Source organism: Plectropomus leopardus, chromosome 10 (genome assembly GCF_026936395.1).
Source record: "Plectropomus leopardus strain MGB_pleo_1.0 chromosome 10, ASM2693639v1, whole genome shotgun sequence".
Classification (NCBI taxonomy): Eukaryota; Metazoa; Chordata; class Actinopteri; order Perciformes; family Serranidae; genus Plectropomus; species Plectropomus leopardus.
Window position 1 is genome coordinate 713,815 of NC_142185.1, and position 11,164 is coordinate 724,978.

Here is an 11,164-nt window from a genome sequence, read left to right on the forward strand (position 1 = left end):
CACACGCACACACAAACACATTGAGACACACACACACACACACACACACACACACACACACACACACACATAAACACTGAGACACACACACATACACACACACGCACACACACACACACTGAGACATACACACACACACTGAGACACACACAAACACACTGAGACACACACAAACACACACACACACACACACACATAAACACTGAGACACATACACAAACAAGCACACACACACACACTGAGACATACACACACACCCACTGAGACACACACACACACACACAGACACACACGCAGTATCACACGCACACACACACACACACAAACTCTCTGAGACACACACATGCAGTATAACAAACACACACACACACACACACACACACACACACACACACACACACACACAAACACACTGAGACACACACACACGCAGTATCACAAACACACACAGTGTGTTGCGTGGTGACGTTCGTGAGTTTGTTGTTTACATAAAGAGTGTAATGTAAGAGCTGATGATGATGTCGTTGATGACCTCAGTGATGACATCACTCTCTCAGCCTGCAGCTGGCGGTGGACGTCCAGGTGCCGCTGTGTTTCGGGGGGGTCGGAGGTCAGGCGGTCGTTGTGGACACGGAGGGCAGCTTTCTGCTTCAGAGGCTCGTCGACGTCGGCGCCGCCGCTGTGCGACACTGCTCCTCACTAGCAGAGGACGAGGAGCAGCGTGTTGCCATGGAGACGTTCACAGTGGAAACCATCCTGTCCAATGTGTTCCTGGTGAGGACGACAGGTCATCACAGTAACAGTGATGTCAGAGGTGTCTGTCAGTGTGTGTGTGTGTGTTTGTATGTGTGTGTGTGTGTGTTTGTGTGTGTGTGTGTGTGCGTGTGTGTGTGTGTGTGTGTTTGTGTGTGTGTTTGTATGTGTTTGTGTGTGTGTGTGTGTGTGTGTTTGCGTTTGCGTGTGTGTATATGTTTATGTCTCTCAGATGGTTGTGAAGATTGTGATTGATTGTGATTGGTTGTGATTGATTGTGACTGATTGTGATTGATTGTGATTGGTTGTGACTGATTGTGATTGGTTGTGATTGACTGTGACTGATTGTGACTGATTGTGATTGGTTGTGACTGATTGTGATTGGTTGTGACTGATTGTGATTGGTTGTGACTGATTGTGATTGGTTGTGATTGATTGTGACTGATTGTGATTGGTTGCGATTGATTGTGACTGATTGTGATTGGTTGTAATTGACTGTGACTGATTGTGACTGATTGTGATTGATTGCGATTGGTTGTGACTGATTGTGATTGGTTGCGATTGATTGTGACTGGTTGTGATAGATTGTGACTGATTGTGATTGGTTGTGATTGATTGTGACTGATTGTGATTGGTTGTGACTGATTGTGATTGATTGTGATTGGTTGTGATTGGTTGCGATTGGTTGTGACTGATTGTGATTGGTTGCGATTGGTTGTGATTGGTTGTGACTGATTGTGATTGGTTGTGATTGATTGTGACTGATTGTGATTGATTGTGACTGATTGTGATTGGTTGTAAGGATGATGAGGTTCTGACCTTCAGTGACATCTGTCTTTTAGGTGCGTTGCCATGACTACGTGGAGCTGCTTGCTGAGCTGCAGCTGCTGCCGGACTTCTTGTCAGAGCACCCGAGGGTTCGCCTCCTGGTCATCGACAGCGTGGCATCTCCGTTCAGGCGCCACTTTGACGAGCTGTCGCAGAGGACGCGCCTTCTCAGCGGCCTCGCCCAGCAGCTCATCGCCATGGCTACCAGCCACAACATCGCCGTGGTGATGACCAACCAGATGACAACCCGGCCGGGCGGTGGCCAAACGCAGCTGGTCCCTGCCCTCGGGGAAAGCTGGGGCCACGCCCCCACCCTCAGGCTCCTCCTCCACTGGGCAGGGCCACAGCGGCTGGCAGCCATCTTTAAATCCCCGGGTCACATGACCGCAACCGTCCAATACCAGATCACCGCTGATGGCTTCAGAGACACTGACCAATCAGAGCAGCTGCCCAGCAAACGACCCCGAACACACAGCGACCAATCAGCTGCCAGCCAGCCGGCTGCTAATTGGACAGAGAGACATGAACATGTGAACACATGAACATGTGAACACATGAACATGTGAAGACATGAACACGTGAAGACATGAACACGTGAACACATGGAGAGGTGAGCTCAGCTGATGTCACAGCATCTGTTATAAATAAAGTTATTTATTAAGTAAAAACAGTTCATGTTCTCATCAGCAACAGTTTGGAGTCGAATTCGGATTCTCAGCAGCATCATTCAACCTGACCTCTCACATTCACACTTTAACAGTCTCACTCACACGCAGTGTTGAAATGCTCTCACAGCAACCTGGAAGAGTCCGGTTTAGTCCGGCAGGACAGTCTCATGATGTGGATAAAGGCCCTCCGCCATGCCAGAGTGAACTATCACTCATCGTTAATTGAGGAAAATTTAAAAAATCTCCGTTTTTTTTTTTTCAGTAATGTAGCCAGGCTGACTCAGAGTCTCAGCTCCATAGAGCCTCGTGTTCCTTCGGCCCTCAGCAGTGACGACTTCATGACTTTCTTTAATGATAAAATTATAACTATTCGAGATAAAATCCATTACCTCTTGCCCTAAACTGACCTGACCTCAGACTCAGGTAGCCTGGATATGGCAGCAAGGCCTGAAATTTATTTAGACTTTTTCCAACATTGACCTTCATTGACTCTCTACATAGATTTTCGGATTCAAACCACCAACATGCTTGTTAGACCCCATCCCAACTAGGCTCCTTAAGGAAGTTTTGACCTTAAAGGACAACTCTTTGTTAGATATAATCAATGCGTCTTTATTAACAGGTTATGTACCCCAGTCTTTTAAAGTAGCTGTCATTAAACCTCTTCTAAAGAAGCCCACCCTCGATCCTGAGATTTTAGCTAACTATAGACCGATATCTAATCTCCCCTTTATTTCTAAAATCCTTGAGAGAGTGGTTGCTCATCAACTCTGTGACTTTCTACAAGACAACAGTTTATTCGAGGACTTTCAGTCAGGTTTCAGAGTTCATCATAGCACAGAGACAGTACTAGTAAAAATTAATAATAATTGTAGAATAACGACTTATTGATTGGCCTTAAAGAAATGGCACTAGCCTTGTTTAAATCTTATCAGATCGTTCCCAGTTTGTTCATATTAATGATCAACCCTCCACACATACTTAAGTCTGCTTCGGAGTACCACAAGGTTCTGTGCTTGGACCAATTCTTTTTACTTTATATATGCTTCCCCGAGGCAACATAATTAGAAATCACGTGGTAAATTTCCATTGTTATGTGGATGATACGCAACTGTGTCTATGTATGAAACCAGATGAAACTGATCAGTTAGCTAATCTACAAACATGTTTTAAGAGCATAAAAGCCTGGATGAGCTGCAGTTTCTTGATGTTAAAGGCACACAAACTTAAAGTCATTGTTCTTGGCTCCAAACACCTCAGAAATGACTTTTCCAAGGATGTAATTTCTCTAGATGGCATCACCTTGGCCTCTAGAACAACTGTAAGGAACCCTGAAGTTTAATTTGACCAAGATTTGTATTTTGCCTCCCATATAAACGAAGCTTCAAGGAAGGCTTTCTTTCACTTGCGTAACATCTCAAAAATTAGACATATCCTGTCCCAAACAGACTCTGAAAAATTAGTACATGCATTTGTTACTTCTAGGCTGGATTACTGTCACTCCCTATTATTCGGTTGCTCCAACAAATCTCTTAGGTCTCTCCAACTGGTGCAGAACACTGCTGCTCGTGTTTTAACGGGAACCAAGAAAAGGGATCATATTTCTCCTGTTTTAGCTTCTTTGCCCTGGCTCCCTGTGAAATCCAGGACTGGGTATGAATGCTTCACATTCACAACATATGTTCTTCTACATCTTTATTATTATTATTATTATTATTATTAATATTATTATCATCATTATTATTATAATTAGGACATGGGCGAAAATATTTCAACAATTTCAAATGGGCGGAGTGTTCAAACTGGCAAAAAGTTCAACCTTCAAGCATTTTCAAAACCCTTCTCCTCCTTCATACATTCACTCAGAAAATTCATTCAGCTCCAATATATTCCTCATCATGTCAGTATTAAAAGTTATCTTTCAGATTTCAGATATCTTTCATACTTTTTAAAATATCCAAACTTGTTTGAAACTTTGTCAAAGTGCCAAACTCAAGATGTAACATTGCTCCTGATGGCAGAGAAAGCTCACAGCTGGAGTGAGGACAGCAGCTGGCAGAGTGCAGACAGCCTCCCAAACGTTTCCCTTTAGCTCGCCGTGGCGTCTACGGCGTTTGCTGGTCACACAGCATCTTTGGTGACAATATAGTAAAAACTGTGGTCTTTCTTACAGTGTGACTTTAAAACCAGTCGGATTCACTCAGCTCCTACCGCGGGCCAGAGAGGAAAAAGAAATCCACCAACCTCCCCATATAACTCACTGTAAAAATGATTCAGTAAATCTCTTCGGAGCAGCGGTTCACGCCTCTCTTTAACTTGTGCTCGGCCTCACATGTTACACTCTTCACACTCAGACTGGACACAGTTCAGTTCCTCCGGCTGTTTTCTCTCCAACGGTATCTGTCTCACCTGTCCTGGAGGTATTGTCATCGATTGAGGGCCACTTGTTTGGTCACGTGCTGACGTACTGCGGGTAAGCGTGTTACATCACTTCCGGTGTATCTAGTCTGTGTCTCTGGTAGCGTCTCTGAGCTGCTCCTACGAGCGATTCTCAGCTAATCTTCTAACTTGTTCCTGACTTCGGCTGCTTTCATCTGTCTGTGACTGAAAACTCACTGAAGTTTTACTTAATCTCTCACAGCTGTCTCCTCTCAGCGGTTTTTCCTGCGTATTCACAGCCACTCTCACTGTTAGCCCGTTAGCTTCGTTAGCATTAGCTCTGGTTAGCGATGGCTTCTCCCTGCTCCTCTCCTCCCTGCTCCTCTCCTCCCTGCTCCTCTCCCTCTGCTCCTCTCCTCCCTGCTCCTCTCTTCCCTACTCCTCTCCCTCTGCTCCTCTCCTCCCTGCTGCTCTCCTCCCTGCTGCTCTCCCTCTGCTCCTCTCCTCCCTGCTCCTCTCCTCCCTGCTGCTCTCCCTCTGCTCCTCCCTGCTCCTCTCCCTCTGCTCCTCTCCCTCTGCTCCTCCCTGCTCCTCTCCCTCTGCTCCTCTCCCTCTGCTCCTCTCCCTCTTCTGCTCCTCTCCCTCTGCTCCTCTCCTCCCTGCTCCTCTCCCTCTCCTCCCTGCTCCTCTCCTCTCTGCTCCTCTCCTCCCTGCTCCTCTCCTCCCTGCTCCTCTCCCTCTCCTCCCTGCTCCTCTCCTCCCTGCTGCTCTCCCTCTGCTCCTCCCTGCTCCTCTCCCTCTGCTCCTCTCCTCCCTGCTCCTCTTCCTCTCCTCCCTGCTCCTCTCCTCTCTGCTCCTCTCCTCCCTGCTCCTCTCCCTCTCCTCCCTGCTCCTCTCCTCCCTGCTCCTCTCCTCCCTGCTCCTCTCCCTCTTCTGCTCTCTCCTGCTCAGTGTGTCAGATGTTTAGTTACTCCTCTGCCTCCTTCAGTGTTAGTGGTACCTGTAACAAGTGTAGTTTATTTGCTGCGTTGGAGGCGGGGCTCAGCGATCTGAAAGCGCGGCTCCGCACTGTGGATAATCCCTCTGTAGCTGCGATAGCTAGCGAGCCCCCTGTAGCCGGTGCGGACCGACATAGCGTAGCCTCTGCTAGCCGTCCCCCGGCAGCCCCCGTGCAGCCGGGAGGCTGGGTGACTGTCCGAGCGAAGCGTAGTAAGCCGAAGCCCGCGGTACACCACCCACCCCCCCTTCACGTTTCAAATAAGTACTCCCCTCTCAACCACACACCGGCCGAGGACACAACCCTGGTCATTGGTAGCTCTATTTTGCGAAATGTGAAGTTAGTGACACCAGCGGCCATCGTCAGATGTATCCCTGGGGCCAGAGCGGGCGACGTCGAGTCAAATTTGAAGCTGCTGGCTAAGGCTAAATGTAAATACAGTAAGATTGTTATTCACGTTGGCGGCAATGACACCCGGTTACGTCAATCAGCGGTCACTAAAATTAACATAGAGTCGGTGTGTGAGTACGCCAAGACGATGTCGGACACCGTAATCTTCTCTGGACCCCTCCCCAATGTGACCAGTGATGACATGTTTAGCCGCATGTCAGCACTCAACCGCTGGTTGTCGTGGTGATGTCCAGCAAATGATGTGGGCTTCGTTAATAATTGGCGCTCCTTTTGGGGGAAACCTGGTCTTATCCGGAGGGACGGCATCCATCCCACTTTGGATGGAGCCGCTCTCCTCTCTAAGAATCTGGCCGATTTTATTAGAGGCCCAAAGCCATGACAAACCAGAGTTGGAACCAGGTTTCAGAGTCGCAGTCTTACACGCTTCTCTGAGCTTCCTCTAGCACAGTCACACACCCATAATGTAAATGTTATAAAAACAGTGTCTGTCCCCCGACCACTTCATTTGTTTAATGCTAAAATAAACAAAAGGGGAGTTGTACATAAAAATCTCATAAAAATTAACTCATCTCCTGTCATACAGCATCATAACAGGAGAATTAAATGCGGACTCTTGAACGTTAGATCCTTATCAACCAAGGCTCATTTAGTCACTGATTTAATATTGGATAATCATATTGATTTATTCTGCCTCACTGAGACCTGGCTTTGTCCTGAAGAGTACGTTAGCCTGAATGAATCCACTCCTCCTGGTCATATAAATAGTCACGTTGCGCGGGACACTGGCCGAGGAGGGCGAGTCGCTGCTATTTTTGATTCGAGCTTAGCAATTCACACTAAGGCCAAGCTAAACTATAATTCATTTGAAAGCCTTTTTCTTAGTCTTTCTCACCCATCCTGGAAAACTCTACAGCCAATTCTGTTTGTCATAGTGTACCGCGCCCCCGGCCCATACTCTGAATTTCTATCTGAATTCTCTGAGCTTATATCAAGTTTAGTGCTCAAATCAGACAAAATTATTATCATAGGGGATTTTAACATTCACATGGATGTTAATAGTGATAGCCTTAGTTCTGCTTTCTCCACACTTTTGGATTCAATAGGCTTCAGTCAGTGTGTACATAAACCCACCCACCGCTACAATCACACCCTCGATCTAGTCCTTGCATACGGCATTGATATTGCAGATTTATTAGTCTTTCCTGAGATTCCTGCTCTGTCAGACCATTATTTAATAACTTTTAATTTTTTATTACTTGACTACAAGCCTCTCAGTAAGAACTACTCTTCTAGATGTCTATCTGATTCAGCAGTGGCTAAATTTAAGAAACTAATTCCTTCTGCTTTGACATCATTACCATGTCTCACAACTCCTGAGCACATTACTACTAACTTAAGTCATTCCCAAATTGACTGTCTCATCGATAATGCTACTGGCTCACTGCGATCAGCTCTCGACACTGTTGCACCCTTCAAGAAGAAAATAATGAAACAAAGAAAATTAGCCCCATGGTTTAACCTCCAGATTCGCAAATTGAAACAAACATCGCGAAAATTTGAAAGACATTGGCGTTCGACCAAACTGGAAGAGTCCCGTTTAGTCTGGCTGGACAGTCTTAAAGTCTATAAGAAGGCCCTCCACCATGCCAGGGCAAACTATTATTTATCATTAATTGAGGAAAACAAAAACAATCCCAGGTTTCTTTTCAACACTGTAGCCAGGTTGACTCAGAGTCACAGCTCTATAGAGCCCTGTATTCCTTCGGCCCTCAGCAGTGACGACTTTATGAATTTCTTTAATAATAAAATCATAACTATTCGAGATAAAATCCATCACCTCTTGCCCTCAACTGACCTGACCCCGGACTCAGATAGCCTGGATATGGCAGCAAGCCCTGAAATTTATCTAGACCATTTCTCCCCCATTGACCTTCATCAACTCTATACTTTGGTTTCTGCATCTAAGCCATCAACATGCCTGCTAGACCCCATCCCAACTAAGCTCCTTAAGGAAGTTTTGCCTTTATTAGACAACTTTTTATTAGATATAATCAACGCGTCTTTATTAACAGGTTATGTACCCCAGTCTTTTAAAGTAGCTGTCATTAAACCTCTTCTAAAGAAGCCCACCCTCGATCCTGAGATTTTAGCGAACTATAGACTGATATCTAATCTCCCCTTTATTTCTAAAATCCTTGAGAGAGTGGTTGCTCATCAGCTCTGTGACTTTCTACAAGACAACAGTTTATTCGAGGACTTTCTGTCAGGCTTCAGAGTTCATCATAGTACAGAGACGGCACTAGTAAAAATTAATAACGACTTATTTATCGCTTCTGACACGGGTCTGGTCTCTGTTTTAATCCTATTAGATCTCAGTGCTGCATTTGACACCATTGACCATCAAATCTTGCTGCACAGACTTGAAACCTCAATTGGCCTTAAAGGAACGTCACTAGCCTGGTTTAAGTCATACTTATCAGATCGTTCCCAATTTGTTCACATCAATGATCAACCCACCGCACATACAAAGGTCTGCTTTGGAGTGCCACAAGGTTCGGTGCTTGGACCAATCCTTTTCACTTTATATATGCTTCCTCTAGGCAACATAATTAGAAAACATTCCTTAAATTTCCATTGTTATGCTGATGATACGCAATTATATCTATCTATGAAACCAGATGAAACTGATCAGCTATCTAGACTTCAAACATGTCTAAAGGATGTAAAAGCCTGGATGAGCAGTAATTTCCTAATGTTGAATTCAGACAAAACTGAAGTTATTGTTCTTGGCCCAAAACACCTCAGAAGCTCCTTTTCCAACAATGTAATTTCTCTAGATGGCATTACCTTGGCCTCTAGCACAACTGTAAGGAACCTCAGAGTTTTATTTGATCAAGATTTATCCTTTGCCTCCCATATAAAACAAACTTCAAGGACGGCTTTCTTTCACTTGCGTAACATCGCAAAAATTAGACATATCGTCTCCCAAACAGATGCTGAAAAATTAGTACATGCATTTGTCACCTCTAGGCTGGATTACTGTAATTCCCTATTATTTGGTTGCCCCAACAAATCTCTTAGGTCTCTCCAGCTGGTGCAGAACGCTGCTGCTCGTGTTTTAACGGGAACCAAGAAAAGGGATCATATTTCTCCTGTTTTAGCTTCTCTGCACTGGCTCCTAAAATCCTCCTCCTTACTTACAAAGCTCTAAATGGTCAGGCTCCATCCTATTGGTCACAGCTCATAGTTCCTGACCAACCCTCAAGATCACTGTGCTCTGAAAATGCAGGGTTACTTGTGGTTCCCAAAATTTCCAAAAGTAGGTTAGGAACCAGAGCCTTCAGCTACCACGCTCCTCTCCTATGGAACCATCTTCCATTTTCGGTCAGGGAGGCAGACACCGTTTCCACTTTTAAGGGTAGACTTAAGACTTTCCTCTTTGATAAAGCTTATAATCAGGGCTGGCTCAGGCTGCCTGGACCAGCCCATAGTTAGGCTGACATAGGTTTAACCTGCCGGGGGACTTCCTCTGATATGCTGAGCTCCTTTCCTTCTCTCAATGCCGCCATCAGAAATCATGCATGTCTGTTAACTGCATTGCCATTTGCAAGCTTAGCTTAGCTCTGTGATAGCCATGTGGTACTCTCACTACCTGGGGCTCGCGATTACAGAGCCTGGGTCTGTTGAACTGCACTACGCTAATCCCGTTGCCTCTCTGGAGCGTTCCTGCTCCCTTGTTTCCTAGTTTCCCTGGATCCTGGCCGTAACCTTGACTGTGCCTGACTGTGGTGATAGCTGTGCTGATGCTGCGACCCTGCCTTTGGTTGTGCTCGTGCTGTGGCTGCACTGATTCTGTGCCCCCCGCTCGCCCTGATCGTGGTCTGGTCCTGGTTGCGCCGATGCTGTGATCTTGCCTTTGGACAACTCCCTTTCAACATATGCATGAGACTGTTATCATCTCTCTCAACATCATCATAGAGAGCAATTACTAATTTCACACCTGCCATTGTTGTAATATGACATGCATCTGTTTCTATTATTGCTGTGCCTCTCTCCCCCTCCCCCCCCTCACCCTCTCTCCCCCTCTCTCTTTCTCTTTCCTTTTTTGTCATGATTGTATTTCATTTGTTATTTACGACATCTATTGCTCGTCTGTCCATCCTGGAAGAGGGATCCCTCACTATCCTCTACCGCTCTTCCTGAGGTTTCTTCCTCTTTTTTTTCCCCGTTACAGGGGTTCTTTTTCGGGAGTTTTTCCTCGGGTGATGTGAGGGTCTAAGGGCAGAGGGATGTCGTACACTGTAAAGCCCTCTGAGGCAAACCATGTTTTGTGATAATGGGCTATATAAATAAAACTGACATGACCCTGTCCTAATGAAGTGATCACTAAATATCAGGCTGCTTCATCACGCCGCACCATTGAAGGCATGTGAATGCTCACTTTCCTGTGATTCAAACACCAGCAAACTCACAAACGCACTTAATTGTACACTAACAAATAAATAAAAACATGGTGAGCACAAGCCGCTGCTTCTTGAACAGACACTTTATAAACACTGACAAGAAGTGATTTGCATTTTGGAGCAGAAAGCAGAAAACAGAAAACTATTCAGCCCAGCACAAGGCATGATGGGAATGTGGACATCTGGCAGTGAAGTTGGCTTCTGGCTGATCGTGATGGAATAAGAATATCTGATGAATACTGAGAACATTTCTGTAAATACTGTTAAATATGGTGATATGTTTCTGTAAATATGGTGAAATATTTTGAGATATATTTCTAAAAATATTATTAAATATTGTGATGTATTTCTGTAAATTTTATGAAATCTATTTTGTAAATATTGTTAGATATTGTGAGAACTTTTTCTGTAAATATTGTGATATGTGTCTGTAAACATTGTTTAATATTGTGAAATATGTTTGTAAATATAGTTAAATATTGTGAGATATATTTCTGTGAATATTTTTAAATATTGTGATACATTTCTGTAAATATTGTTGATCATTGTGAGATAATAATAATAATGAGCTGATGACACAGTGGAGGAACCATATCATGTAGCAAAAATTAAATAATAACATCCGTAAGTTATTGTTATTGATAGTGAGAGGTCATTCTGAATAA

At 44.8% G+C, this 11,164-nt stretch overlaps 2 protein-coding genes across 3 annotated transcripts; both read left to right on the top strand.

Annotated features, from left to right (window-relative positions):
• The first annotated feature begins 20 nt into the window (after positions 1 to 20).
• rad51c (RAD51 paralog C) lies at positions 21 to 4,737 on the top strand. Of its 2 annotated transcripts, XR_015777595.1 has the most exons (3): positions 21 to 774; positions 1,596 to 2,191; positions 4,604 to 4,737. XR_015777595.1 is itself a non-coding variant. In XM_042482251.2 (2 exons), the coding sequence occupies exons 1-2, from the start codon at positions 730 to 732 to the stop codon at positions 2,121 to 2,123; spliced, it is 573 nt and encodes a 190-aa protein (XP_042338185.2). In that variant the 5' UTR covers positions 21 to 729; the 3' UTR covers positions 2,124 to 2,249. The 2 variants fall into 2 exon arrangements, 1 of the variants encoding a protein (XP_042338185.2); XM_042482251.2 differs by lacking the exon at positions 4,604 to 4,737 and having other exon boundaries at positions 1,596 to 2,249.
• A 181-nt stretch (positions 4,738 to 4,918) lies between these two features.
• On the top strand, positions 4,919 to 10,990 carry LOC148188367 (uncharacterized). The gene has a single exon (XM_088082820.1). It carries the CDS (start codon positions 4,979 to 4,981, stop codon positions 6,260 to 6,262), a length of 1,284 nt encoding a protein of 427 aa, XP_087938946.1. The 5' UTR covers positions 4,919 to 4,978; the 3' UTR covers positions 6,263 to 10,990.
• The last annotated feature ends 174 nt before the right edge of the window (positions 10,991 to 11,164 follow it).